The 24,628-nt window shown below is 39.0% G+C and overlaps 1 protein-coding gene across 1 annotated transcript in view; it reads right to left on the bottom strand.

The window, feature by feature from the left end:
• Positions 1-24,210, bottom strand: part of LOC124253440 (putative glycerol kinase 5) — a 29,303-nt gene extending 5,093 nt beyond the window's left edge. The window contains exons 1-13 of the mRNA XM_046687212.1: positions 24,005-24,210; positions 16,603-16,752; positions 15,282-15,375; positions 14,603-14,678; positions 13,194-13,287; positions 11,982-12,071; positions 9,697-9,738; positions 8,705-8,842; positions 5,984-6,057; positions 4,200-4,260; positions 3,368-3,494; positions 2,315-2,419; positions 66-116 (exon numbers count right to left, since the gene is read on the bottom strand). Coding sequence (XP_046543168.1) covers positions 66-116; positions 2,315-2,419; positions 3,368-3,494; positions 4,200-4,260; positions 5,984-6,057; positions 8,705-8,842; positions 9,697-9,738; positions 11,982-12,071; positions 13,194-13,287; positions 14,603-14,678; positions 15,282-15,375; positions 16,603-16,719 — 1,069 coding nt within the window. The 5' untranslated portion in view covers positions 16,720-16,752; positions 24,005-24,210. The remainder of the gene's footprint in view (positions 1-65; positions 117-2,314; positions 2,420-3,367; positions 3,495-4,199; positions 4,261-5,983; positions 6,058-8,704; positions 8,843-9,696; positions 9,739-11,981; positions 12,072-13,193; positions 13,288-14,602; positions 14,679-15,281; positions 15,376-16,602; positions 16,753-24,004) is intronic.
• Positions 24,211-24,628: the final 418 nt, after the last annotated feature.

The raw sequence follows: 24,628 nt of genomic DNA, 5'->3' as shown, positions 1-24,628 counted from the left end.
GGTTACTGAAGGTTCACTCACGGGTTAGCTATCCACAGGAGAATGTCTACACCTGTAGTACATACCTTCTACACTGTTGGCAATATTGGCTGTCTCGGTTACATCTTCAAAGAAACCTGGAAAAAGTGTATTAGCTGTGTGTATTGATACTGAACACCCCCATGTTACATGGACACATCGTACAGATGCACAAGCGTATTTCATGTTTACTGTATATTTTTTTGTACTTTTTTCTTTCTTTTGTAAAAATATTTTTATTCATTCAGTGGAGCATATACAAAAATATACGAATGTGGCACAATGGAATGGATCTGTTGGATAACATACAATATAGTATAGAGTAACAAATACAACAAGCATTGTCACTAAGGTGACATAATCCCCCGCCGCAAATTATCAAATCAAACTTAACAAGAAGACAAAGTCATCAATATCCCCCGCAATGGCAAAATACTCTTCATGATTATGTCTACAAGTTATGATTATGTCAAATATTTAGGTGTGTATATAGAAAAGTGGAAGGAGAGTATTGAAAGGTTTTTAAAGTTCTGCTCCAGAAAGGAGCACTATCACCAATTTCAGTCTATGTCAAGCTTGTTGCCGTGGAAATGCCAAAAATATTTTATTCAGAAGTCCAAAACTACCAAAAGGCACCAGAACACCACCAGATCTATCTATGTGCCAAGTTTGATGAAGAAATAGTGAACGGTTTTAGAGTTCTGCTCCGGAAACGTGCACTACCACTAATTTCTGTTTTAGTCAAAGTTGTTGCCACGGAAAAGCCAAAAATATTTTATTCAGAATTCCAAAACTACCAAAAGGCACCAGTACACCACCAGATCTATCTATGTGCCAAGTTTGGTGAAGAAATAGTGAACGGTTTTAGAGTTCAGCTCCAGAAAAGTGTACTACCACCAATTTCAGGCTAAGTCAAACATGTTGCCACGGAAATGCCAAAAATATTTTATTCAGAATTCCAAAACTACCAAAAGGCACCAGTACAACACCAGATCTATCTATGTGCCAAGTTTGGTGAAGAATTAGAGAACGGTTTTAGAGTTCTGCTCCGGAAAAGAACACTACCACCAATTTCATTCTAAGTCGAACTTGTTGCCATGGAAACGCCAAAAATGTTTTATTCAGAATTCCAAAACTACCAAAAGGCGCCAGTACACCACCAGATCTATCTATGTGCCAAGTTTGGTGAAGAAATATAGAACGGTTTTAGAGTTCTGCTCCGAAAAGACAAATGTGCACAGACGGACGGACGGAGTCCATTTTAATACCCCCCGCAAAACGCAAAACGCGTTGCGGGGGATAAAAAATAATGAAAGTCAAGGTCATAATTTAAGATGAAGTTAAATGTCAACAAAAACATGACCAGTCAACCTTGATATCTTGATCTGTAGTTGTTCAAACGCACAAATATTTTCAAGACTTACTTTGACCTTGACATAAATGTCTTAGTGTACGAAATATGCAAAGATAGTAATAAAGAAATTGCTTATTGAAAAACATTCAAGGGAAGTCTTGAAAGTCTATGAAGAAAATCGCGTGAATTGTTCATGAGATATCTCGCTGACAATCTTAACATGCAGTCTAACATGCTGAAATCTTCAAAGTGTCGCCATGACCTTGAAAATTTAGTGAAGGTCACCAAAATTGACTGGGCTCTGCGCATTCCCTAAATAAAGCTTGGTTTTGAATATGAAGAAAATCCAGTGAATGGTTCTTGGGATATCCCGCTGACAATGGTAAAACGTTAAAGTCCCCTTGTGACCTTGAAATGAAGGTCAAGGTCACCAAACCTGACTGGAACCTTTCTTTTACTGTGATGAACCTAGGTACCAAATATGAAAAGACTCCAGTCAACGGTACTTAAGATATTCCAATTCTTACGTACATGCGGACAGAGCCTAATACTATATCCCCCGCTCCGCGCTAAACGCACGAAGTGGGGGATAATAAGTAGTGCATAGTACACACATAAGAGAAAGCATAGTCAGACTAAGGCTATATAACTTCAGTTTCATTCGGCCATTTCTTCTGGCCAATAACTTTGCCATGTTATTTTTCCTGGCTATGTATCTTTCGATTGATATAAGATTTTTTAGCCCATTTAGGAAATTGTCAAAAGTCGGTTTTCTGCACTTTTTAACTGTGATAGTTCAGATGCTCTATAAACCTTATTTCATTCTGCATTATCACCTGTGAAGTTACGTCTAATAGGCATCACAGATCTTCATAAAAAAATATAATTGACTATCAAAATACACTGTTACAGCCCGGTTGCTGTGGTTGTAACACTGTGTACCTAGAGACTTGGCCCACTCCAGCGTGATCCCTGTGTCGGCAGCCAGGCCCTCCGCGAGATACGTCAGTTCGCCCTTGATCTTCCACCCGATGATGGGGTACAGGCCTGAAATATACACTCAGTGAGTGAGTGAGTGGGTGGGTGAGTGAGTGAGTGAGTGGGTGGGTGGGTGTGTGTTTAGGTGAGTGAGTGAGTGAGTGAGTGAGTGAGTGAGAGTGAATGGTTGGTTATGGAGCATCACTAACAACTCTTTTGTTTTATCTGAGACTACAAAACTCTGTTTCACTTGAGAGATCATCCTCGATAATCTCCAGAAAATATGTTTTGATAAATCTCCACATATACCTGGATACATCTATGGCTCCCTTGGCTCAAGTTTTTGTTCAATCATGTGTCTACGCTGGTCACAAGGCTTTTATCATAACTCGCTTTGTAACTGATTAACTGAAAGAGGTAGGAGTCCTTGCATATATTTTTTTGCAGGTTTCACACTTGTCAGTTTGTCTGTATGATTATTTCCCTAAATGTGAGTAGTACAGCGAGCAAACCTTCGCAGCTGCAGCAGCCATCTTTGTTGACACTGGCAAGCACGGTTGTAACGACTTATCTGATTGGCTACTGTGAGAAGGCGGAGCCAGCAAAGGGAGGTAATAGAATTATCGCACCGAGCTGTAGATGCATCCAGGGTACTAGTGGAGATTTATCAGAATGTATACCCTGGATATTATCAAGGCTGTTAAGAGATGTAACACTTTACATTTGATTTCCTTTCATTCTGCTTTTATGACACCATTACTTTCATAGATGCATTATGAAGATAAGTAAGAAAATATACAAAATATTTTTCTTTCCTTGTCAAGAAACACCTCACCTCATGGATGAGAACAAATTGTGTTATAAATGCGAATATCAACTAGTTCACATCACAAAAATTTTAAAAACATCAAGCTGTCAGAAAATGCATCAAATTCAATTCTTCAGAAATATACACAGAGTTTGCTTTGTTTTTTTAACAATGCCAATTCGAAAGAAAGGTGAAAACAATCCCCCAACCTGCGACAGATGCATGAGGCTTGTTCCCAGTGTTGAGGTCAATGAATGTCCCAGTTCCCATGGTGCACTTGATGTCGCCAACCTCGAAACAGCACTGTCCAAACATGGCGCCCTGCTGGTCGGCAACCTGACGTTATGGAGTCAGTTTTAACATCTCATTTGTCAACATCCCCGCCATATCTCACAGGGTTTTTGAAATTCACTCTAGTCCGCCGTACTGATATTACCAACTTGTACTGAGTACAAGCAAACATCCAATATAGACCTCACTGATCAATGGTGTTAACTAGGAGCTAGGTCTCATCTGTTTCAATCTGGCTACAAAATGGAATTGAATCTTACTAAGCAAACAGTTTTGCTTTTTCTAGCACTAGCTGTAACTAAGACAAGTGAAATTAGGTCCTTGCACATAATAATACACTCAACCTTTCGTTATTTCTTTCTAAATTCTGCACTCACTCAGCAATATTCCAGCTATTTGAAAGTGGCCTGTAAATAATCGAGTCAGACCAGACAATCAAGTGATTGATATTGTCAGTAACAATCCAAACAGTTGGGTTTGACCTCAGTGACCTCTGGTCTGACCTGCTGATGAAACATCTGCAAGCTTGGACATGGACACACTAACTTCACAGAGAACATAACACAGTTTTACATGTTTTGACTTTACATTAACTTGACAAATTATACAGTTCATTTAAATTGAATATTTTGGGATAGATTATCAATAGTAAATCTCTTAAGAGGTGGAGCAAAATATGTAAAATATAGGGTAAAAATGTAAAAAAATTATTATCTGATTTCAAAGTACCCAAATATATCTTCGACTTACTGAAGCAGTTATTGGAATGGACTGTCCCAGAATATCGGGATGGACTTGCCCAAACATGCCACTAAAAGGAGAAGAGTTCAGATTAAGTTATGACATCAAAACAATCTGACACATCAAATGGGTAGAGGTTTCCTCTAAGATTGATGCAGGGTAAACAGCTTCAGTGGATTTGGTTGTTGACTTGAGACTGTTTTAACATAGAAACCAATCAGAGAGATATATCAATGAGATATGGATAGTTTAACATTATGTGAATTGAAAACATGGCTCTTATTGGTCAGTGTAGCCTCACTACAGAACTCAAAGTAACTGCACGTAAACAATTTGCTCAATTTGAGAACAGGCACTGATTATAATTTTAGCCTCAAACCTGTGGTTTTGGCTGAATGATGTGCATGTCTGATACCCCTGCATTCAGTATAGCAGTCTGAGTGTCAGCATTGTTTTGTCGTTGTCTTGTGTTGATCAGGGGATAAATCAGTGGAGGTGAGGTGAAATTGGGTTTAACGTCGTGCTTGAGAATATTTCGCTCATATGACGACGTGCATGTGTGTGTATGTGTATGTGTGACTGCTTGTACTAGCCCAGACTGAAGCTGGTTTTATAGTGCTAGCCCACTGAGATACCATGCCGCAGTAAAGCATGAATACCCCACTCAGACACATTATACTGACTCCGAGCCGACCAGTCCTTGTTGTACCCATTAATGTCGAGCGCCAGGCAGGGACCAACAAGTACCATATTTTAACGTCTTTTGGTATGACGCGGTCGGGGATAGAACCCGCGACCTTCCGGTCTCCGGGCGGACGCTCTAACCACTACACCAAGGAGGCGGTCCAGTGGAGACTTGCTAGACGGGTGTTATAGCAGTGAGTGAGTGAGTATGGTTTTACGCCGCTTTTTAGCAATATTCCAGCAATATCACAGCGGGGGACACCTGAAATGGGCTTCACACATTTTACCCATGTGGGGAATCGAACCCAGGTCTTCGGCGTGACGAGCGAACGCTTTAACCACTAGGCTACCCCGACGCCCCAGTGTTATAGTAGACTTACTCTACAGGCTAGAGTGTTCTGTGGTTGATTTTCACAGCAGTGAGTGGGAGAGTTTGGTTTTATGACACTTTTAGCAAAAATACAGCAATAAAACAGTGGGACACAACAAAACTGGACTTCAGACTGTGTACACTTACTGGTACTTACTGATAAATAACTGGAGGCTTACTAGACAGACATCATAGTAGACAGAGTGAGTGAGTTTAGCTTTATGTCACTTATATCACTATTCCAGCAATATCACGGCTGGGGACACCAAAAATGGGCTTCACACATTGTGCCCATGTGGGGAATTGAACCCGGGTCCTTGGCATGATGAGTGAACGCATTTTAACCACTAGGCTACCCCACCGCCCCTAGTAAACTTAGAACAACAGGCTAGAGTGTACTGTGGTTGATTTTCACGACAGTGAGTGGGAATGTTTGATTTTACGATACTTTTAGCAAAATTACAGCAATAAAACAGTGGGACACAACAGATATGGACTTCACCCATTGTACACTCATTGGTAATCCAATTCTGACATCTGGCAATGACTGCTATAACCACCCACATACACCTCTGAAGGTCACTGTGAACAGTATGTACTGATATTTACATGAAGGGGATGTTCCAAAGGTGCTGCTAGGGTAACAGGTAAGTTAATTGACCTTCTCAAAAAGACAATACACTTGAAAAACCTCATGAAATATTTGACATAGGCCATTAAAGTCATGTGACTTCCTCACCTTGTGTCCTTCACCTCTGGCAGCATTGACATTGGAATGTTCACCATGTTGCAGACTATTTTACTCCACTCAACCTGAAATCCAACAAATCCATGGCTTACCTGAAGTATATTTTAAGTTTATTACAGAAAGATCCAAAACAGAAGTGATTAACTGAAAAAACCAACATTCACACATTCAATTCAATGTAAAGTTGCTGTGAGCAACTGTGAGGTCAAAATCCAGAAATCAAAAAGTTCCACAAGTGACGGCAGGTTGAAAATGACAACATGAAGAACAGGTAGGATGTCAAGCTTGAGTCACAGGTAAGTCATCAGCTGGGTCATCAAGCTGAGTCACAGGTAAGACATGAGCTGAGCATACATGAAGAACAGGTAGGACGTCAAGCTTGAGTCACAGGTAAGTCATCAGCTGGGACATGCGCTACATGAAGAACAGGTAGGACATCAAGCTTGAGTCACAGATAAGTCATCAGCTGGGACATGAGCTACATGAAGAACAGGTAGGACGTCAAGCTTGAGTCACAGATAAGTCATCAGTTGGGACATGCGCTACATGAAGAACAGGTAGGACGTCAAGCTTGAGTCACAGATAAGTCATCAGCTGGGACATGAGCTACATGAAGAACAGGTAGGACGTCAAGCTTGAGTCACAGGTAAGTCATCAGCTGGGACATGCGCTACATGAAGAACAGGTAGGACGTCAAGCTTGAGTCACAGGTAAGTCATCAGCTGGGACATGAGCTACATGAAGAACAGGTAGGACATCAAGCTTGAGTCACAGGTAAGTCATCAGCTGGGACATCAGCATGAAGAACAGGTGCCGTCCAAGCTTGAGTGAAGTAAGTCATCAGCAGGGACATGAGCGCGTCAAGCTTGAGTCACAGGTAAGTCATCAGCTGGGACATGAGCTACATGAAGAACAGGTAGGACATCAAGCTTGAGTCACAGATAAGTCATCAGCTGGGACATGCGCTACATGAAGAACAGGTAGGACATCAAGCTTGAGTCACAGGTAAGTCATCAGCTGGGACATGCGCTACATGAAGAACAGGTAGGACGTCACAGGTAAGCTTGAGTCACAGGTAGGAGTCATCAGTTGGGACATGGGAGCTACATGAAGAACAGGTAGGACGCAAGCTTGAGTCACAGGTAAGTCATCAGTTGGGACATGAGCTACATGAAGAACAGGTAGGACGTTAAGCTTGAGTCACAGGTAAGTCATCAGTTGGGACATGAGCTACATGAAGAACAGGTAGGACGTTAAGCTTGAGTCACAGGTAAGTCATCAGTTGGGACATGAGCTACATGAAGAACAGGTAGGACGTCAAGCTTGAGTCACAGGTAAGTCATCAGTTGGGACATGCGCTACATGAAGAACAGGTAGGACGTCAAGCTTGAGTCACAGGTAAGTCATCAGTTGGGACATGCGCTACATGAAGAACAGGTAGGACGTCAAGCTTGAGTCACAGGTAAGTCATCAGCTGGGACATGCTACATGAAGAAGAACAGGTAGGACGCCAAGCTTGAGTCACAGATAAGTCATCAGCTGGGACATGCGCTACATGAAGAACAGGTAGGACGTCAAGCTTGAGTCACAGGTAAGTCATCAGCTGGGACATGCGACATCTAGGACATCAGCTTGAGTCACAGGTAAGTCATCAGTTGGGACATGCGCTACATGAAGAACAGGTAGGACGTCAAGCTTGAGTCACAGGTAAGTCATCAGTTGGGACATGCGCTACATGAAGAACAGGTAGGACGTCAAGCTTGAGTTGCAGGTAAGTCATCAGTTGGGACATGAGCTACATGAAGAACAGGTAGGACGTTAAGCTTGAGTCACAGGTAAGTCATCAGTTGGGACATGAGCTACATGAAGAACAGGTAGGACGTTAAGCTTGAGTCACAGGTAAGTCATCAGTTGGGACATGAGCTACATGAAGAACAGGTAGGACGTCAAGCTTGAGTCACAGGTAAGTCATCAGTTGGGACATGAGCTACATGAAGAACAGGTAGGACGTCAAGCTTGAGTCACAGGTAAGTCATCAGTTGGGACATGAGCTACATGAAGAACAGGTAGGACGTCAAGCTTGAGTCACAGGTAAGTCATCAGCTGGGACATGAGCTACATGAAGAACAGGTAGGACGTCAAGCTTGAGTCACAGATAAGTCATCAGTTGGGACATCCGCTACATGAAGAACAGGTAGGACGTCAAGCTTGAGTCACAGGTAAGTCATCAGCTGGGACATGCGCTTCATGAAGAACAGGTAGGACGTCAAGCTTGAGTCACAGGTAAGTCATCAGTTGGGACATGCGCTACATGAAGAACAGGTAGGACGTTAAGCTTGAGTCACAGATAAGTCATCAGCTGGGACATGCGGCTATTAACATGGCCAAACAATGCACTAGAAGCTACACTCAGACGAGATGCTCATCAAAATGCTGAGGTACTTGAGACCTATTCTGCAGGGACAGTGGTAACGAATTATACAACTCCACAAATCTACACATGGGACGAGGATGACTTCCAGCAGTGTGAATTACGGATCTACTCTGACTCACTAAGGGAAGATACAAGCGTGAGGCAGTTGAAATCAACTATGCATCAGATCTACAAGTGATACAGGGAAGCAGGAGTCTGCAGTGACTCCCCCCAGTTAGCACAAAGGTCAGTATGACATCCTTGGCATCGTGAGAGCTACACACATCAGCATCACTAACCTGGAAAGGGTCGTAGAGTCCTGTACAACTGGCATTGGAGTAGTCTGTGGCATGCACCTTCTTTCCTGTGAGGCAATACAACAGCCATGTGTCAATACACCCGAACATCACCTGATCCTCGAAAGCCCTCTTTCGTAGCTGGGAAATAAAAAAAACACACACTGAAACCAATAATGTCATTACATTTTTTACTACATGTAAAAAGACTCTTAACTGCACATGGAAATGTTTCTTCAAGAAGTATAACAGAAGGCGATTAATGGTAGGGTTGAAAGAAAAGACGATAATCCCTTGAATTACGTTTCTATTCATTAGATGTCAATTAAGATTGTAATTTTGCAATGTTTCATGATTGTACATGTACATGCTGTTTAAACTGACCATATCTACAGTAAATAAATTGTCACAGGAAATAAATGAAAATATACACATTACTTGTATACCGAATTAACTGCTTTAGACTTTTACGGGTGTGCAAAAACCCATTTAAGTGACCATGTGTTGGGGTTGGGGGTTGGGGGTGGCGCTGGGGTTGGTGGTGGTGGTGTGATGATGATTTTAAGGAGGGTCACCCATTTTGTTCTGGGGAGGTATGGGTGGGGGTATGGGGGTGTGGGGGTTTTGTGTGTCATCAAGTTGTACACATGTACTAGGGGTCCAGCAATATGGTACATAAAAATATTCAAAAATTCTGCTTAATAATTATGGGAGGAGGGATAACTTTACGTGTGTGTGTGCGTGCGTGCATGATACGCGGGGTGTCAGTAAATTTGTACATTAAGTTTAGTGGTGGGGTCATTCACATTGTACATGTTTGTCCATAAGAAATCATCTCACACACACACACACACACACACACACACACACACACACACACACACACACACACACACACACACACTCCCTCCCTCCCTCCCTCCCCCAAAGCCATGAATTATGAACGGTCCCTAAGTCAGATGTCACACTCGCAGTGAATACTGAAGACGCCTTACCTCGGGAATATTGTCCAGAGCCCATAGTAACCTCATGGTAACCTGGAGCCAAGACACAATGAGGGATGAAGTCACATGTACACTCGGACATCATCTGTATCTACCCGAGGTGATAAAACTTTATAACTCTTAAATATTTATATTGATGTGTGTTGATAAATTTCACATTGCAGGGGTGACATTCTATTTATCACCAAACAGCATTCACTTTAAAGTTTTATTCTGAAACAGTAATAACTATAGTACTGTCGGAAATGCTAGAAAAATGCTTTTTGACTTATATTTAAAATTCAGAGGTATTACAGTTACTTAAATAACAAATATCACTTCAAGAAACATCTACCTAATGTAGACCGAGGGAATAAATTTTGAGACATGCTCTAAAATGTGTTTTTACTGATGAAAATACAAAAAACTTAGAAAAATAAGGGGTAGTTGGACGTTATTTGAAACAAACATTAACTGCCTGTGTTACGTCATCAGCATGCACGGTATCGACAGGTGAAATTGACACCTGAGCACACGCTCGGGGCGAGGGGTCATCTCAATAGATGTTTTCTTCAAAATGTTGAATATGTGTACGATAGTATAATGATCAGTTATGTAAGGGATCATTTGTGTATGTGTGTTTGTTTTGAAATAAACATACGAATTACTGTACATTGGAAATAATCCTATCACTTGTGTTATCTTATCGACTGCTTGTAGAAATGTGCAACGTTTTTTAATAAATGTTTTGCTTGTCAACAGTATATTTCATTGAAAAAATATGGATGTAATTCAGTCAGTTTAATCTAGTTGTGAACATTGGCCAAAGATTTAACGAAGTCACTGGTGTAGCTTCTTTAGAATATATATATTTTTCTTCTCATAAAGTTTGTAGACCGCCCGTCTAAGCACTCCCTTGTCAAAGTTGTCAAGGATGGTTTTACGTCCCTGTTTTGCATTTGAGACGGTCCCTGTCTTGTCTCATTTGTTTACAATATTGTAAACTTGTTGGTAAGACATACCAACAGCTCTACAAGTTCTGTAATAAACCCTTTCTAAACTAATGAAAGGTTTACCTCTGTTTTTTAAGCAGAAAAAAACTATAAACCTTTGCAACAATCGACTGCAAATCGTTGGCCATAGTGGACGCTGTGATAAAGATGTGCATGCATGACGGGAAACTTATTTATCAAGACTTAACATTTATATTAATATTTCTTCAATAAAGAAAACGATACTTTAGTGAAGTAACACAAACATTCAACATTTATTTGTTTAGGATAAACGTTAATTCATATTTTTACACCACCTGTATTATTAGCATAAATGTAAAGACTATTTCAGATTTCTGTTGTTGAACTCTGAAAAAATCTTTAGTTGCTGTTTTGGTACCAAATTCTCTCCTGTAAACTGCCCTTTAAATGCATGGGAATGTTAAATCGATTGAAATAAAAATTAGGTAGACAATAGGCGAGTTGATATATTGACAACATAGTACATTTATCACCTTTATAAAGATATTAAGGCTAAAAAGCATTTTTCTAGCATTTCCGACAGTACTTTAGTGTTTAACTGTGGAAAGTTTCCCTAACCAGCCTCCGTAGCAGAGGAATATGTGATGTCATTTGTTTGTGTCAACATGGTGACTAATGACATCACAATGGTCTACGGAGCATGGTGATGTCACTTCATGGAAACAACTCCTTGAACTCACACATGGAATATCTCTCATGGAAGATAGTCATTTATTGCCTACAGGTACATCATGCACAGTTCATACAAACTGGAGCCACCAATTTACGCCCACGTAAGGTCTTTCATAGGTCTGTGCTGGGTATCAATCACATTTTCACAACTACAGCTTGGTTAACAAATTCGGGGCATTTTTGCAGAAGATTCAAATTCAGGCTATCTTGGTTGGTACAGTGATTTAATTACACTCAGACCAACTCGGGGATTCCAAAAGTCAAAATGTGGAGATCATATTTGTCACTGGTGCTTTAATAGTTTCACAATATCTACCATCAAACTTTTTGAGTGAGTGAGTGAGTATGGTTTCATGTCACTTTTAGCAATATTCCAGCAATATCACGGAGGGGGACACCAGAAATGGGCTTCACACATTGTACCCATGTGGGGAAACGAACCCAAGTCTTCAGTGTGACGAACAGATGCTGTAATCATTAAGCTTCCCCACCGCCCCTGAAACTTTTTGAAAGTTTTACTGAGGTCTTGAATGTTGTAACCGTCAGCACACAATATATTTAGGTAATGGAAAAGCTGAATTAAACCTGCACCTGTTTGGTCATGAACTTGAGGACGCTGGCAGCTAGGTACCTGTTCTTCCTGGTGAAGATGTGGAGAAACTTGGAGCCAGAGTTGAGAGCCTGGAAAACAAAACTACTGTCTGTCAGGCTGTCTCCAGCTTCACTTGGTGTAAACATACGGAAGATACTTTAAATCTGTACATAACCACACCAAGAAATCTGTCATTGCGAAATTCACATGTATGATGATAGCAGCTTCCAGAGGTACATATAAGCTGCGGATCCGCGTAAAGTACACAAATATTTATGTGAAAACTCAATTCCTATAAAGCCTATTGCGTACAAATACGCTTGAAGTTTTGTAAATACTCAACAAATTTGATCTTACATGCGTACACACAAAAAAGTCAAATGTTAGCTTGCGTGGATAGATAAAAACAACTGGGGTATATTGAGAGGTTCTATTTCAGCACACAAACTTGGCAATTTGCAGTCTTTTTTTATCGTTTCTCATATTACAGATCAAATATGAATATCAAACTCGTCAACCAACATTTAAACTTTATCCTATTTTCACAAGTAATGGAAAATGGCAGAATACCCAAATGAGTTTGAGTGAGGTGGGTTCAATTTATTTGGTTACTCAAAGGAAAATTAAAATACCCAATTGAGATGAACACAAGTGAGTAACTCAATGACCCAAAAAATTATCTGTATCTCTGAACTTCTCAAACAGGATCCATTGTTTTTACAGATCATTAACAGTGAAATCTTTTCAAAATTCTTATCTACAACTGAGGTGAGAGAATTCTTACCCTACACAGCAAGCCCAGACATTTATACTGAACCCCAAAAGCATTTCCCCCAAACACCCCAAAAACACAAATAATTTTATATATCATTCAGAATCATACTGTCAACATTTTCTAAAAGGTATCTAGAAGCTTGGGCACTTAGTAAGGATCAGCTGTATGGATGAACAACAAAAGACAAAATAATAAGGAAGCTATTCAGGTAAATATTGTATCCTTATCAGGCATCTTGAGTGTGAAAAGCACACGCAACAAGCATCAATGGCAGAGAAATTAGTGATGTCATTTGGTTGTGATGTCATGACGTCACAATGGTTTAAAAGCAATGTGATACAACTTTATTCTCCTGGGAGACATTACTTGACCTCACTAACTAACAATCAAATGACATGAACAATGGTTTACATGACAGTGTCTTGAGTGCTTGTACCTTGAGGGTATAGGACTTGTTCCACGCCGTCACGTAATGAGATGCCCGGAGATCCTGCCACGTGATGAGATTGTGGAAAGGTCGACCCGTCTCCCTGGGGGGGGGGGGGGAAAGTTTTAAAAATATCATAACACAGGCAGAGATTTCAGTGAGCTTATAGTCTGTGGTACAGACCCTGAAGCAAATATATCCAAGAAAGCCCACGCAAGTCTAGAAAATGTGGCAAGTCTAGATTTCCTCAGCTTCTGAAAATGAAGAAAGTCTCAGGGCTCCTTTTCATTATATATATTTTTTTTTACTATGAACGTTTTTCAGTAAAATATGTTCATTTCAGAGACTAGCTGTTAGTCTACTGAGGTTAAGATATTTATCATTATCCTCATCAGAATTCAAACCTGTTTAAATATTGCAATATCAGCTTTATTTCATGTTTGTTTGGATTATTTGTTCAATATGATGTATGTCATTTAACAATCGCGATAATACTGTGATTGAAATCACCAGGATTTATTTATTTAATTGAGATATGATGAAATGTGGGATCACTTGACCTCCCATGACCTGTCTATGAGAAGCGAACATTGATGTAGACCACATCCGACCTGAATCTTCTCCAGCATTCATCAGGGCAACTTCATTAGACATTTGGTATGGTTATATGCCTCAAAGCTTCAATAAAATAACACTCGTGCAATAGTTTTGGAAAATGGCAGAAAGATGCAATCTCAAGAGAAGTTATCACCATGTTGAAAGATGTAGTCTCTGTTTTGTAGCTTTAAATACATGAAATGAGTGCGGGAGATAAATGCCTGCCTGAGCAGAATACTTAGAGTTATGTCCCTTTGATTAGTGTGGGCCAACTTTTAGAGTTATGTCCCTTTGATTAGTGCTACCATATCTCTGGATGAGCTCTGTTCCTTTCCATTGCTACTGAAGGGCAATCTTTTTCAATGTGAAATGTGGCCTATGTAATATGTCAAGTTTGTCAGTAAATATTGTGCAATATGACCGCATCACAAGTATTTAGCAGACACTACTGCAAAAGGTGATAAACATGTTCGAGATATTGTGAAAGGTGCAGACACAGATAAATGTCATCAACTGTATCATTATACAACAGAATAAAAGCGAATCACTGAAATCCATTTTCGTATCGGAACATTATTTTTTTGTGGATGGTGTATAAAAAAATTGTATGAATTACAATGAACAAATTAGATAACATTATGGCAATTTCAAAATCTCATAAATTTTGAATATTCAGTATGAGAAGAACCAGATATACACATTTTGAATACATACTCAAAGGTACAGACAAAATATAAGCTTTCTCACTCTTTAAAGACAACCCAACACATTCTTACTAATATTCAGTCTGTGGAATGATTGTATCATGTTCATGTCCTCACCTATCCCATGTCATGAAGGTCGACCTCTGAGTTGCCAGGCCCATACACTTGACCTGCTGAACCGTGATGTTGGCAGCTGTAACACATATAGAAGCAGCTGTAGGTACTGGGGCTCACCTTCATCAAGTCATGTAATGAATCAAAGGTAATCACCCCGCATGTTAGTTTAACTCAATATTTACCAACAGAACGGATACAGCTTTTTGAGAAAGAGGGGTGCACAGTTCATTTTCACCCATTTTCACGAGAGTTTCAATGGTCATTTAATAAACTTTCAGGACAAAAGAGGGGGTCTGGATCCACCTATGACCAATATTCCGGCTGTGGTAATTGTAACTGATTGAGTCTGACAAGACAAGGCTGTGATTGAGTTTTGGGCAGTGAGCGAGTGAGTGAGTTTTTAGCAATATTCCAGCAATATCACGGTGGGGGACACCAGAAATGGGCTTCAAACATTGTACCCACATGGGGAATTGAACCCGGGGTCTTTGGCGTGACGAGCCAACGCTTTAACCACTAGGCTACCCCAGTGCCATTTTCAGCAATGATTCATAAACCACGGTTATTCTCTCTATGCTGTTCAGGAGAGCAAATTATGTCATCTTTAAATTTCTGGGCCTCCCATTTGACTAAATTTGATTTAAATTCCTTATTTATACCTGCATATTTCATTTCTCACCTCTGATACTCTCCTGCATGACCTGTTTCACCTGAAGGAAGAGTACCTCAGGGTCCATTTCTGCCCAGCCTGTTTTCGGGTGCAGGATGTCAATCTAACAAGGAACATCAGTCTTTCAATACACACGATATATACAAAGATGGCATGTGGTAGTATTTCTTTCTGTGTTATTCTGCGCTCATGTGAAGTCACGGAGCCAGGTTCATAGTGGTATGTATTGCAATACATGAATCATTGTTGCAGCAAACTGTGAACAATGACTACTATATCTGTAAATATGTGTAAGCAAGATTTTGACTGGACCATTTGTGATTTGCAGCCATTGTAAGGAACTCATAATAAATTGTGACGCATGTGGCACAGAAAATCAAGATGTTTGCATTCAAGAATTGAAGCAGGGATCTGAGTGATGTAAAATATGTTTGAGACAGTCGTTAACTTCGATAATTATGTACAAGAAACCCATCCACTTGAGTGTCTGAAGTCCTAGTGAACATAGAGTGTTTAAAACTAGGGCTGCAATGATTCGGTTCGATTCATTGAAAATTGAATTTGACACCCTAGTTTCGATTTTCAATAACCATTATCACTATTTCGATTCGATATTTCAATACCTATTTAAATTATCTCCACACAGTCAGAACGTATATTTGACTTCACCTCAAGCAGCTTCGAGTGTTGAAATAAGGCAAAACGTGATTGGTTGACACCGGGCTAATTATCCAATGAGAACTGTTGTTAGTAGACATCTCTTACTTGACGATGGATTTCACACTAAAAAAGCCGACTCTGAGAGTTAAATGAAATCTGATGTTTTTACTTGTATGAAGAACGAATCGAAAATGATTGAAAATCGAAAATCGAATCGAGGTTTGGGTTAATTGTTGCAGCCCTATTCAAAATACTGTCCTCTCTGACAAATGTCTAATTTGCGGAAAACATAGAATATGGACTTGATTTTTTTTTTTCACATTTCAATAAATATTCATCTGAAAATTGAGATGCAGATGTGGATGAATAATTTAAATATTGAAATGTGAAAAAATAATAATTAAGATTTGAAATAAAAGGGAGTGTTTCTAAAGTTCCAACCATCATAAACAAGCCAAACAAAGAAAACTCGCAAATTGTCACTTTTAAAATGAATTACTGTAAATACTATAATAGTAACCTATAGATAATTTATCTCAATTTTCGTAGGAAGAAATAGAAAAACATCTGCATGAACTTGTATTTTAAAAAGACAACCTAAAAGTCAAGTGTTACATAAAAAAATGTTAGACTTTCCTATAAGGCATATTGAGATGTGATAGACTCTCACCTTCTTGCTGCTTGTCCCTCTGTTGACTCCATTCTTGTCGTAGATGTGACCTCGTAGTGTCGTTGTTCCAACATCCACGGCCAAGATGTACTCAGCAGCATTGTCCTCATCCATCATCGTCGTTATACTCCTTGCATGCTACCTCAGTTCCTGCAACATCCAGGGGAGACAACTGTACTTCAGTGTGGGTAGGTGAAAGTCTCTTGAGTTCACTATAAACATACCGTATACCAGCTAACCTGGAGGAGACTGTTTCCAGTTATGTGGGAGGAATACCTTAGGTGAAGCAAGTTTCAGATGTTGACCACTTCAGTAAAACCAATGATCATGGCTCTGGTGGTGACAAACCTACAAACCCAGGGCGAACCGGGATTCAAACCCACAAAAATTGGTTTCAGGCAATACCCTGGGTGTATCTGTAGGAGAAGAGGGGACAAAGTTTATTCACCATTAGGCCAGACCAATTTTATTTCTTGTTTTATGGATCCCCTGGTTGTATTTTTTTAAGAATAAGAAAAAAAAATTAAAAAATTTCCCTGCTCAAAAAATAAAATCCTAATGTTTGTATTTGCAAAAGATGAAAACTTACAGGAAATTTTTGTTTAGATTGTTTTTTGCCCCATATACATACACTTCATAAATTGCAAAAAATAAAACCTTCGTAGTATTTCGAAGGAATATTACTTTGACCGGTGATTTTGTTTCCCTCCTGCCTTTAGGTTTTCTGAGGACAAAAAACAGTAAAACAAGAAATAAAATTGGTCTGGCCTTAATTGGTATTAACAGCTACTCAGTAATATCATGAGGAATTGCCCTGGCATGTAATAATTTGTTAAATTAAGTGACAATTAAGTTGTCAATCCACAAAACCATTTCTTCTTCTAAGAGGAAGACTACTGATCTACTAACTCTGTGAACTTCCTTTACAATGAAGGACAAAATATGCAGTTGTAAATTTAGAGTAAGCGATAGAGTGATCTAAGTTTTATGCCGCACTCAGCTATCTATATTCCAGCCATACGGTGAAGGTCTGTAAATAATTGGACCAGACAATCGAGTCATCAACAGCATGAGCATCGATCTACGCAATTGGGATACGATGACATGTGTCAACCAAGTCAGCGAGCCTGACCACCCAATCCCGATAGTCGCCTCTTATGACAAGCATGGGTTACTGAAGATCAATTCTAACCTGGACCTTCAAAAGTTTTGTAAATTTAAAATTTGAAACCTTTTCATGAGCCACACTGGCCTTGTATAATAAGAAGATATACCTGCTGTGATTTGAAAAATGCCCCACTGTACAGCAGATACCTCAATTGTAATTTGGAACCAAACACTATGTTATGACTAGAGTTTCTCAAAGCCTTAAGACATTTGTCTCATTAACATGATTAAGAAGAGTACGAAGGTAAACCTGAATTCACTTGTTCTAAAATTGTAGCTCACTTTGTGTAGATGACTACCATCATTGAATATTTACTTGTCCACAGCACAATTTACTAGTCTCTAACAGACTAGTGTGAATTTTGAAGGCTGCCTTGTGCTAAACATGTAATAATCCACTCTAAAGACACTGATTGCACTATGAAGTTCAAGTCGAAGTTCTTAGTTTCATTGAACAACGCTCTCAATTTGTGTTCAGATCAACACATCTACATATTACGTTTATCTTATCACCATGCCATCACATGGCCGCCTCATGCTTCAATACATGCACACAACCTAATGTGACCCTTCACCTGGGTGCTGACAATAAACCCCTGATAAGAGAGATCTACTACACCTGAGTGGCTGTGTCATTTGTGAGAATGCAGTATTGTATTTACCAGTATCTCAATCTCCTCACTAAAGGGCCTTAGCAAACCCGTGACGTGAGACGTCAGTATTATTCTGGATCAACACAAAACACAAAATGTGTACAGAGCTACAGATAACTTTTTGGGTCATTGAGTTATGTACTCGCTTGTGTTCATCTCATTTGGGTATCCTAATTTTCCTTTGAGTAACCAAATAAATTGTACTCACCTCACTCAAACTCAATTGGGTATTTTGCCATTTTCCATTAATTTGAAAAATATAATAAAGTTTAAATGTTAGTGTTTGTTATTTATGTTTCATCTGTAATATGAAATATGATAAGAAAGACTGCAAGTTGTCACGTTCATGTCCTGAAATACAACCTCTCAATATACCTCAGTTATTTTATCTATCCACCGGTACCCACGCTAAGATTTGACATTTTTTGTGTGTACGCATGTAAGATCACATTTATTGAGTATTTACAAAAATTCAAGCGTACTTGTACGCAATAGACTTAATAGGAATTGAGTTTTCCCAAAAAACAAATGCGTAATTTATGCAGATACGCAACTTATCTGTACCTCTGTGTGTATATACTGGCATGTGCCCTCTTCCACTAAAATGAACATTATCAAGCTCTTAACCACTTATTGTGCAGTCCTGAGACATGACTAGAGATGAGCACTTTGATTATGTTCTAGAGGTCTTGAATGACGCAGATTCTCAAAATGTGGACAGCTGAATCTACAACCTCGACAGACACTGTTGTAACTTTGAGATATAGGAACATTCGAGATAACAAGCATTAGCATCCAGGCAGATCTCCTGATATCAAAATTGATTCACAGCAATACAAATGCATTCACAACAAAATGTGTACACAGTGACAAAGTAAAATAAATTTAATTATTAATACCAATTATGGCACATTATGTACAGTATGCATGTATCATGTTAGGCAAGGCAGTAATTACTATTAAAAGTTTAGCCTGTCCACTTGACAAAACAACAAAGTGCCACTGTCACATTGTATCAGTCAGTTCACAGCAAGGCACTTTCATAGGATTAAACCAATGTTAGATTGTCGAGAAAGTTACTAAATATACCTGCCTTTCTTGAACTTGTAAACTGATAAATTCAAGCTGAATGAAATAAAAGTTTTTTGTATGTGTCAAGTGTAATGCCTGACAGGTGTGTTACAGTGAATGTCTGTGTTATATTGAAGCAATTAGACTTCAAAGGAAAGTAGTCAGAATGAGTCACAGACAAACGGGCCTCAGTCACCATGAAAGAACAGGTTCAAGTTCAGTTAAAATGTTCCCAATGTTAGCTTTCCAGCTTTATTTATCTCAATTGGTTCATAGTACTGATACATTAAATACACTTGTTGATTTTATTAAAGAATATTTGTTACTTTGCATGATGTTCATGTTGGCTTCGCGACTTTTTCATAAATTTTCTAGTTTTCATTTAGTATCTTTGTGAAACGACTGCCTCTGTGGTGTACTGGTTAGAGCGTCCGCCCGGAGAGCGGCAGGTCGCGGGTTCTATCCCCGACCGCGTCATACCAAAAGACGTTAAAATATGGAACTTGTTGGTCCCTGCCTGGCGCTCGGCATTAATGGGTACAACAAGGACTGGTCGGCTCGGAATCAGTATAATGTGTCTGAGTGGGGTATTCATGCTTCACTGCGGCATAGTATCTCAGTGGGCTAGCACTATAAAGCCCGACCGCGTCATAACAAAAGACGTTAAAATATGGTACTTGTTGGTCCCTGCCTGGCGCTCGGCATTAATGGGTACAACAAGGACTGGTCGGCTCGGAGTCAGTATAATGTGTCTGAGTAGGGTATTCATGCTTCACTGCGGCATGGTATCTCAGTGGGCTAGCATTATAAAACCAGCTTAATTCTGGGCTAGTACAAGCAGCCGCACATACACATACACATGCATGCACGTCATCATATGAGCGAAATATTCTCAAGCACAACGTAAAACCCAATTTCACCTCACCTCACCTCACCTCACCTCACCTGTTTGTGAAACGTGACATGAATGTTGAAATGCTGAATGATTAGTCAAGCCACACCCGGCTTGTGGTGCTTGTATTACATCTGTATAAACAGAACATGTATGCTGCAGTATATAATACAGCACATATCACATGGGTTATGTATTTCCTGCTTCGACCCGTAATCAAACCTATTGATGGACACAACAACATGACTCTGTCAGGAATGAATAACGGTAGCATTCATGAACTGTAAACTAAATACTGATAATAATAATATGCCTTAATTGCTCTAAAAAAACATGTTAGTACAAGGGCCTGACATACATTCATACATATATGTGGCAGGTGTAGCTGTATTTGTGTACACATTTAGTCTAAACTGCTGGACGCAGTACACCTCTCCTAACGAGTTTTAACCTATCATACTGACATTTTCCTGAGCCCTCAGGAAATGCTTAACTCCTTAAGGCTGAGAGCCGCATATATGGGGCAAATTAATCAGCTCCTCACAGCGAGAGACGTGTTTATGGGGCAGGTAATTGGCAGTTTCTCACAGCGAGAGCCACATATATTCGTTAACAGAAAGCACCTCTTATTCAGCGAGAGACGCACATGTGTGTCATACTTTTAAAAATCGCACTGTACCTATTATTTCAACCAATTTAGTAGTACTGAGCAAATATTAGCCTTTCTTACGAGAGATGCTACCTTTAGTGTCAATCAGAAGAAGTATTTAAATTGTTTTCATAGCAATTGCTAATCACTATCACAGGCTTATACAGCGTTTGGCAAATGAACACGTCGGCGAGAAAGGGGATTATGATGTTTTTAAAGAGGTAAGTGTCTGGTACTCTTCATTGGGAATGGATACTAAAAAACTTCTTTTGCACATTGATTGAATTAGATGTAATGGTTTAGAGGTTACTGAAGATTATATTTTCTTCAACTTCCTAATAAATAGGTAACAATATATGAAATTTCAAGGACATACAAAGAATTCAAACACAATAGAATAGTTTTAATTTACTTTTCAGGTATTATTACGTTGTCATGTTTCATATAATGAAACATAATGTATAAACACAAATAATTATACATGCAAGCTCGAATAGATTAGACATAATTTAACTTACTAATTTAAAGCTTACTAAATTGTAACTAGTTATTTTCCATAATCTAAAGTTGATAATATTACCTAATTGAATATAAAGTGATAAGTCGAGCCTTTAAATCGAATATATATACATGTCAGTGTTATTACAACAATGAAATCTTTTACTTCATTTGTTACAAAACACAGTAAGTTGGTAATTCAAAAGAAGAAGTCAGTGAGTGAGTTATTACATGTAAACCATACATAGGTATTTCAAGCATTTATGTTCAAGCTGTTGAAAGTTTCATGTTGATTTGAATAGTCATTTTTCTATGCAATTTAAATGAGCATTGTGTCAAACATTTGTATTCGATCTCTGTAATTTTCAAATCCGGTGTAATTATCACGTGTATCAATGAACACAGTCTCTATTGATCCATCGTCAATAAAAGCTGGATAGTATATCAGTTACGGTATCTATATACCGGTACATGCATATAATCATTCAATCAGATCACAGTAATGAGATAATCGAACACCTCTTTCGACCTTGAAATAACAGCCTACGGTAGAATGCATGTGTAGTTATGCCTTTGTTGAAAGGTTTGTCCCGTGACAAGTGTAAAATAAACAGATGCGATGTTATATCATTGGACAACCTGCTTTATGGAGTCACGCCCCTCTTTTTAATGTTTATGCATTAGTGGTGGTCCGATTAATTGAAATAATCGAAGATTGGTCGCAGTGACCAAACAACCAAGCAATCGATCACATTTTCTCATAATCGAACACAAACGATTTTGGAACTGCTGTTTTAGTCTTTGAAACACTTGACGATGGAACATATCTTCGAAGTTGTTGGGGCCTGCAAACTTGTTTAATTCTTAGAAAACTCACTTCACTAACTGAAAAGTCATGACTGAATATTTCTTGAAGACTCCAGGAAGTTTATGGTCATGATATATCAGTCATCACTTTAAAGTAGCAAGTTGCATAATCTTATACCTATCTGCAAAAACAACCTGGATTGGAAAATCTGAAAAATGATGCTAACCAATTTTTTTCGATGATTGTTCGTTGGTAATGAAGCAATCATCAATTGTGAGATTTCAACCAATTCCCAACACTATTATGCATACAAGAACATCTGTAATCTTATGAACCTCGTTTACATTCAGTATAAATATAGGCACACACCATCTTCATAAATATTTGGGGGGATTAAACTGCAAGTTTCTACATTATAATAATTCAGTATCGTGTCACTTTTTGAATTCTCTAATACGTGTACTTTAATTCATTCGTATCAAGGTGAAGATTATATTTACATGTACAGCAAACCATTATGTTTTATGTACTAGTTGTGTGCGTAAAATGTATATGAAAATAAATACTATCTCTACTCATTGGTTGGATTTCAATCACTTTGTTTTATTATCAAAAACACTAAAATGAGTTTTCGATCTCTGAGATCTATCTACTTCTATTTGTCTTATATGTGTATATTTCATAGATCGTTACGATTATGTATGTTTACAATACACAAACTGTTACATGATAGCTTGAGTTGATAAAGCCGAAACCCAGCATATCGACTGGTCAACGGCATAGCCAATAATCAATCTCTATCCAGCTGTTGAGTGACCAAAAGTGGTCTTCAGCTCTCGGGCTTAATGAGTTAAAGCTATGCTATCAAATGGAAAAATAAACCTGATCATACCAAAACTGTCCAAAACGAGATATTGTCACTACAAAAAACACAATGCCTCGGAGCCACTGGTTACCATGACATCACTAATCTTCAGGTTGCCACTGAATCTGGTTGCCTGTGGTATACACGCTTCATCTGAGTTCTGTCCCAAACAGTGGGAGCATATAGAGGTGTTAGTTGTGTAATATCTTAAAAGTCCACATTTTGGTGATTACCATGACTTGAATGAATTTTCTTTAAAAAAAAGAATAGATAAGAAAAAACAACAACAAACAAAAAAAAACAGAAAAACACTGAAGGGATTGGTACAACGATTCTTGTGATAACATCAATCACAATTATTAAATTTGTTATATCTCAGTTACACCTACAACATCCCCAGGTGTGGTTGTAGACGACACGTCATATTTCGAAATGAGCGAAACGTCAACGTTGAGTCACATGAAATCGTGGTTGTATACAAACAAACATACTGCTTACTGACCCTACATTGGCGAATCCGGGTCAGTTTAAAACATGTTGTTTGTATACAGCCACGAAGTGTTGTGGTTCAGTGAACTTCACATCCGGATCTTTCGTACTACTTTGACGCGTGACAAAACACAGTGTATTAAAATACCGCTCTCAAAATAACGCACTATTTTCTTCTCACAAAGTTTGACGGCAAAACATAAACATATACAAAAAGACATCTTTAAGAAAATGAAGTGGAACAGCATAACAACAGACATCTCTAAGATGCATTGATTGAGTTGAAAATTAACAGAAATGTATTTCTTACTTTCAAATCAACTGTCCAATAAATCAGCGAATATATTTTTCGGCATGTGAGTCTCATCTGTCGGCCACTGTCCAGTGTCAGCATCGACGATAAAACAATCTTTGACCTGTGGGCTTGACACCGCAACTTAAAGTTGTCACTCTCGTCGTGTTCTGATCAGGCGATCGCACATGGGCGGGGCGACAACGTACTCCCTGCACGGTTCATTTGCTGTACTCTCTACTATGTCGTTAGCTGCCTAAGCGTATACTGGGATAGTATATAGTAGCGTGAGCGCGCTGAAATAAGTTCAGAGTAGGATTCGCTGAGTAAAGCTTAGGGCCAAAATAACTGTTGGGTTCAATTGTTATTTTACAAGCGCTTCGTTCTCACTTGTCAGGACACAAAGAAAACACATTTTCCTGTTTCAGGGGGTTTGAAAATGACATAAAACCACAAGGTTTTTTTTGCGCTGTGCGGAGCCAGTGGCGGGGTTCAGGGGGTTCGAAACCCACACACACCACCACCTTAAAATTCCTGGATCCGCCCATGGGATGTGTTTTGTAAGAAGCTAAGTGGAGATCTAATGCTGATTTTCTTTGAACATGTTCTATGTAACCTGGAACACTATATTTGTGCAAGGTC

This window comes from Haliotis rubra, unplaced genomic scaffold (assembly GCF_003918875.1).
Source record: "Haliotis rubra isolate DU_JTF1 unplaced genomic scaffold, ASM391887v1 Scf540, whole genome shotgun sequence".
NCBI classification, from domain to species: domain Eukaryota; kingdom Metazoa; phylum Mollusca; class Gastropoda; order Lepetellida; family Haliotidae; genus Haliotis; species Haliotis rubra.
Note: the sequence above shows the minus strand (reverse complement) of the source record. Positions and strands in the feature narration are given on the sequence as shown.